Below are 6905 nucleotides of genomic sequence, written 5' to 3'. Positions count from 1 at the left end.
GAACACTGGCTCCCAAGGCACCACACACACCGTAGTCCTATTAAATACTAGGGGCCCTTTGTCGAGGATCTTATCCACATCGGAGGTCTCTTTGAATCTCACTGAGCAAAAACCTTTAGCTAGGTAGGAAGTACTTTCAACTGCTCCTCCATGACCAAGGATTTGAGGGCCTTGCAGCCATTGTATCATCTCAAACCTGTTCGGGATTCTTCCACTGAACCCAAATACAAGCGTCATCTTAGCTTGGCTGGCTAGCTGTTTTTAAATCAGTGCTGGTGGAATCGCTATAGTAATGGCCTCGGCAACCTCCACTTGCTGTGGCAAGGACTTTTTTAAAGCAGAGAAGGCTCAATCTGCCAACCCCGTCTTCTACCAGCCCACTGAATTCTGAATGGAAGCAAGTTCTTTTGTTGTTGTTAGGGCCGGCCTCAAGCATTTTGTTGACTTCCAAGAGCTCTTATTGCAGTCTACCTTTTGTATTCTGTAGGTTTTTGATATCCCCTGCACTTGACATCCCTTCTGCTGAGCTTCTCCCATTATCCCTCGAGATAGGCCCCTTGAGTATGCTAGCAAACGATATACCTGGCCTGCAAGTAGCCGATGAACTTGACGCTTTATTTACATTCGCACAGATTGGTCCCTGAGGAACCCCGTCTTTGATGGTTTTTGCTTCAAATTTGAACCCTTGCGCTAAGCCCATTTTCACTCTTGTTTCCTCAGAGGGGACTTTTTCGATCGGAGCAATTTTTGACCTCTTGCATGGTTGATACCTTTGGCGAGCTGGGGCCTGACATTTCCGTGTCATGCACCGGTCTCAATACCGAGCCGCCGCCTATATCCATTGGCACCGCTAGCTCCGTTTCGGACCTTTTCCTTGCCGCTAATACCTACGAGAATTTGCAAATGTCCTCACTTACGGCCAGATCGTCAAATTCCATAGCATAGAACCTTTAGCAACTTATCAATGGCTCAATAACACAATTGGGCCAATACAAAACAATTTTTACACCCCATCGTCATTTAAAGAGTTGATAATATCCTGGATGTTTTCAATTTTGAATGCTTGATTTCAGCATCCATGTGATGTGTGCCTACCATCAAGAGGGTACAAGGACATCTATTCTATATATTAAGCAGAGAGATATTCAAGCGACCACGTGACGCAATTTCCTTTATCCGGCAGTGTGGCCTTGCATCTCCAGCTACAATGCACACGCAAGGGGGGGGGGAGAGAGAGAGAGAGAGAGAGAGAGAGGCGGCCTTCGGAGGCGGCCGAAGGCCGCCGGCCACACTAGTTAAGTTAGTAGGTACATTATTCTGGCAAGTAGTATTCTGAGGGGTTCCATATGTAGTGGATACAACAACGAGAGGGTTTTAAGCAAGCATAGCTAGGTTGAGAGAATGGGGGCCATGAGCGTTTTGACAGAGGTTTTGCACTAAAGGTGGGAGGAGAAGTGGCACTATAGCTTGCGGTTGGTGGCCTTACAATAATGTCTCGCCGAGCATACCATAAATCCTGAATTAACGATCGTTGGCGACGATGAAGATGAAGTTCCTGTTGCGAAGAACTCGATGCACACTTCCTGTCGCTCTAGGCACTGAGCATCGAGGTGACTCTACAGAAACTTCCAAAAGAGAGATGCTCCTTCAATTTCCAGCACTTTTGAGGTCCATTTAAGGAACACAGTGAAGTTGCAAGACCTCATAGGTCGTATCCTTATGGGTTGTTTTAGCAAGCCACAAAGCATCAAGTCGTTTTAAATATTTTTCCAATTGCATAAATTTGCTTTGAATCCTCTGACATTACCTCCTACCCACCAAGACCTAGAAACATTGTCAGACACCAGAAAATTTGTGCAAACAACAAAGTCCCACCATGCAAGTTCAAGGTGTGTCAATGTGCATATATCACCAAGGTGCTAATGATTCATATCCAAAATTATACACTCCATTTGTGAAATAGTGCGGCAATCTTCAGCAAAAGGTTCAGAGAAATTTGTTTTGTATTACTCACCCAAAAAAGACCAAAAGGTAAGTCTTGTTGTGTTCCTATTTCTAGCACTTAAGAGGCTATGTTAGGGAGGCTCCGCATGCACATGACAGCATCTGAAAATTAAAGCACGGACTACAAGGGAGGTTTTATGAGAAAACCTTATTAAAGATCTATGATTCAAGCAAAAAGATTGCAGGCATTTATGGCCTGGCTCAAGAAGAACGGAAGGATGCATTAGCCAATGGTCACATGATGCATCGTTATCAATTACTATTTGAAATAACTCTGCCTCATGGATGGTCAGACAATGCACCGTTATTATCGTATATGCAACTATTCAAGGCATTTTGTAACTATGCCAATTTTGGCATAGTTGCATAAGTAACATCTTACTGATAACCTTGCTTTGCGTGACCATGCCCTTACTAGAGGACCATCCTTGAGCTAGCGCACTCAACAAACGAGGTGTCAGACTCAGAATTGAAGGGGAAGACTCCTCCTAATGTAAACACCTCATGTGAATGATGTAGGTGTCCCTTCCCAAGCAAATCTAAGGGTACTTCAGTATTTACCCACAGACGACTCTTTCAGGAGAATGCTGGTATAACCCTGCAACATACATGCAAAATCAAACCATTCACAGCTACATAAAACAATTGCAAGTATTTGAAGTCGTGTGTCTAGAGACATATTCAATAGTTTTTGCAGACCAGGTGTTCCTACAGCCAACAACAAAATTGTTCACCTGGAATCAATTCCATGCATTACACACTGCTTTCTTCAGTTTTGTATAGGGAAACATATGAGTACAAATGCACAAGGCCTCCATGAAAGCTGCAATTGATGTTCACACTGAAATGTACTAGCTCGGGTGTGCTCTCCAAAGAATCTTCTCCCTCCCAGGCACTACACTCTCTTGACCCTCATACAACACTTTGATCCCTTCGTGCACTGTCGTATAAGAGCCTAATGTGTTGGAGCCATGGAGGAATGCAGTTATTTGAAAAGGGAAATGAAAGAACTATACACAGGCCACACATGCAACTGTGTAACAAATGAACATGCGTGCATACTATAGACCAATAGGACGCTCAAAAACCACAATTGTCAAAAAAGCCTCTTTCACCTGCTACTTGGGCCCAGGAAGAAACGAGTATGCTTTGGGGTCAGGACTTTCGAGGCTCTTCAACACCCAACATAATGGTCGCTTGATTCAAAGACCGATAGCGCCACACCTCCTTCGACACAAAATCAGCATCCAAGAAGTTGGCTAGGAAACGCCAAAACTTGTAGACGTCTTCAAAGTTTGAAAGGAAGCAAAGTGCGACAGTGATAACATCAAAGCTTGAAGACTTATCACCAAATCTAGCTTCACCTGTATGCCCTCTACTCACACTGTTTGAATTGATGTGTTCCAAATAGCTAGGCCACTTTGCACTATTTTTAGGCAGATGAATATGATTGAGAGTCGTAACCCCGAGTGATATGTTGCTTCTATCTGCAAGCCTTTGCACGAGTAGGGGTTGAAGTAGGTTCCCTTTCCAATCTGTCAAATTAAAAGCAACTGAAGCACCCCTATCATAGTCGACCTTGGGTCCATAAATTTGTACTAGACGATGTGAAGTTGGCGATCCTGGATGATACAACTTCAACATGGAAGCAATCAGCCAGTTAATAAGGCACCTCAACCTTATGTTTGTCGCGATTAAACCCAACTTATGGGCATGGTGTAGACCTCTGCATTCAATCTCAGGTTCTTTCCTTTCTACAAAGGATGTGTCGCCATGACTTTCATCTTCTTCTTTAGTACTAGAAGGGATGCTTATGTCTTCATAGTCATCGTCATCAAAGAAAAATGCAGATGAGATATCCTCACTATATGCCAAAGATGATGGATCATCTTGCTGATCATCTGATATGATAGCAGACGACGACACATAAGAAGGCTGACTCTGATGCAAAAACCTAGTTAATCGGCCCTCATTTCTTCTTGAACTGTCAAAACCGGTGGATGATCTGCTTTCAGTAGATGACATTTCATACTCCTCTTCAGCATCAGGTCTCTGGGGGGAGTCGTATACTAACTCTAGTTCTGTTTCATGCAAATGATGAATATCTTTTATTCCATCCAAAACACTTGATCTCTTCTGCTGAGGCTCACTTGAGACACTGTATGCAGGGGAGTCATTTATCAACATCCTGGAATTGGAACTTGAAACTTCATGCCCTCTCACTATATGTTGCTTTGAGGTTGAGGTGCTGGAGCTAGTAGATACCTCACCGTGGCCTATTCTTCCAAATCGACCGTAAGTAGAGGAGTCATTTGCAGGCATCCTGAAATTGGGACTTACAGATTCATGGCCCCTTACCTCATGTTGCTTTGATGGGGAGGTACTGAAGCTAGTACATACCTGAGCATGCCCCATTTTTCTGGATGGAAGACTACATGCAGGGGAGTTATTTTCCACAATCCTTGATTCGGCACTTGATCCTTCTTGTCTACTCATCCCATGTCTCATTGATTGCAAACTAGTAGAGAACTGACCAGGCCCTATTCTTCCTTGCTTGCCAGAAGCGGGCAGTAACATTTCACTTGTAGAAGGATAACCACCAGCCATGCAGGCTCTGTCTGGAAAGCTGAACAATGGGCCCGAAAAGTCCGTTTGCCTCTTCTCTGTAAACCTCGAAGAGCCAGCAGTCACAAACTCGACCTCTCGAACGTCACCTCCTTTGAGTGGCCTCCTGGGTAGCGACGTTAATGAAACCAGTCTCACCATGCCCACACCTCTAGCTACTGATGAACTCTGCAATCTCTGTATTGCAGACCTCTTTATCAACAGACAACCAAAGCCAGTTGGGTCTGATCCATATACCTTAAAGAAGGAGCTCACAATAAAATCTGGCCGAAAGACACAGAGCCCAAGAGAACCCATTGCATTTGGCCCCAACGCAGATGCATCAAGAAGAATATCCCAGCCATTCTCTTGTGCTTGCGACATCCACTGATATGAATACTTTGCACCTGTTACTCGTGATTGAACAGGAAAAACGAAGAGACCCTTACCTGGCTCCCGCTTGTTCTTCTTCTTCTCAAATAACTTCTTCTTGAGATCTGTCGCCCACAATCGTTGTGAAGGCCACCTGAAACGGGCACTCATGATCTCTGCCCCCTTCTTCTTGGCAACTTCTTCTAGACGAGTGATTGCATCGCTCTCATAATCGTACACGCTTAGGAGCTTTTTATTGAGATGAAAAGGGTAGGATTCTCCCAAGAGCTTGAAAGCAGAGCCACGGCTCGCTGTAAAAACCATTGCATATTCACTCTCTTGAATGTTAAGAAACTCCAAGACCATTTTCTTGATGTCATGCTCTGCAGTACCCTCATCTGCACCCCCGTAGAGAGCGTGAGTCGGCAAATTCATAGAGATATAAGAGAGCCCAAAAGATGCAGATACCTTCTGCCATGTCTCCTGCCATTTTGAGAAGAGGCCATAGCCACTATAGTCAAGACAGACATGGCCACTTTCATCAAGGGAGGAGTACTCTGTCGCCCTTATCTCATCAACAGTAAGTGTATCAAGGTACTCGGGGTACAGCCGCTTGAAATGTTTGTAAGCCCTGTCCATAGCCGGGAGGCTTTCATTGTTGGTAAAGGTCTCATCTTGCCAGACATTTTTAACAGCAGCAAAATTCTTCCGAGTAAGAGGAGTATGAGTAGGACCCTTCTTAACTTTAGAACGAGAGGAGGATTTCGTTTTCTTGTTTGCGGCTGATCTTCTGTCAAGATCACGCTCCTCAGAGAGCTCTGTGATTGTTTCAAGGGGATCCGAGGGACAAGCGTAAACCAACGCTTCAATTTCTCCTTCTTCTAAGTTCCTCTTGTCTGAAATTTTTTGTTTGCCATTGCCGGAGACTGAAGCTTTCTCTTCTGGCTTTGCCTGCAGCTGAGGAAGCTCCTTCCGCTTGGATTTCGAAGTCAAAAACTTAAGGCCGAGCAAAGATTGCATTTTTTTCGGAGTCTACCCTCATCTGCTGCGAATAGCAGGAGGCAGAGAAGGAAGAGGAGTAGGAGGAGGGAAAGGCATGGGTGAAGCGCTTGCTGTCTCAAAAGAAGACTCGGACGTATCTTCGTATGCCGGCCCTGCGATACACAATGACAAAACAGTTCTTTCGAAAGAGTCCACTGTCTCTCATTTTCGGACAAGTCTCTACAGCGTTAGACGTTGAGAGCTCGACTCCCCGAGTCCCTCTTTTGCATCGCAATGAATCGCTTTGGTTTGGGACCATTCACTTATTATTTGACATGTATGATTGAGAAAATCCTTGAAAATCACGAATCTTCTAAGATGCTGAGAGGTGGGTGGGGGTGAGAGAGACATAACACAAGCAAGAGAGAATGAGGTTTGGTGCGTTTTTTTTTGTATCCAATCTTCAACGCATAGGGCACAAACACATGGTTGGCCAAGTTGTGTAGATTGTCGTAGATTTCGATGAAACTCTTCATCGCTCGAGTTCGAAATTGATGAACATTTTATGTCGAAAGGGTGACATTGGCATAGAGGAATCTCTAGAAGATTCTACGTAATAACTTGAAGATGAGGGAGCATGTGCCAGATTTGGCTAGAAGTGGTAGACTGGAAGATATTTATGTTAGGAATGTTTCCAATTGGATAAGTTGCATCTCTAGGCTTGTTGGCCGGATGTTCCAACACACAAAAGTACTCATAAACGTCTGAGCTTGAGGTTGGTGTATATTTCTGATGTTCTTAATACTATCCACTCACAATTGTGAGTTTTGCAGAAAAAAAAAAAAAAGAATGGCTCAATCATGGTTTAAAACTCACCATTTATGAGTACTTTTGTGTGTTGTGGGAGGTTGAAATGGGGGAGCACTCAAGAAAGTGATGTGGCA

General features: G+C 44.2%; 1 protein-coding gene across 1 annotated transcript; it reads right to left on the bottom strand.

Annotated features, from left to right (window-relative positions):
• Window positions 1-2656: 2656 nt before the first annotated feature.
• On the bottom strand, window positions 2657-6137 carry LOC147456881 (uncharacterized). The gene has a single exon (XM_086511986.1). The coding sequence runs from the start codon at window positions 5998-6000 to the stop codon at window positions 3160-3162; it is 2841 nt and encodes a 946-aa protein (XP_086368112.1). The 5' UTR covers window positions 6001-6137; the 3' UTR covers window positions 2657-3159.
• Between the last annotated feature and the right edge of the window lie 768 nt (window positions 6138-6905).

This window comes from Adiantum capillus-veneris, chromosome 5 (genome assembly GCF_014529385.1).
Source record: "Adiantum capillus-veneris isolate H3 chromosome 5, ASM1452938v2, whole genome shotgun sequence".
NCBI lineage: Eukaryota > Viridiplantae > Streptophyta > Polypodiopsida > Polypodiales > Pteridaceae > Adiantum > Adiantum capillus-veneris.
This window is presented reverse-complemented; position numbering and strand designations above follow the sequence as displayed.

What these genes read in the sequence shown, in the direction of transcription:
- LOC147456881 (XM_086511986.1), bottom strand. Translation starts at nt 6,000, where the DNA reads ATGCAATCTTTGCTCGGCCTTAAGTTTTTGACTTCGAAATCCAAGCGG.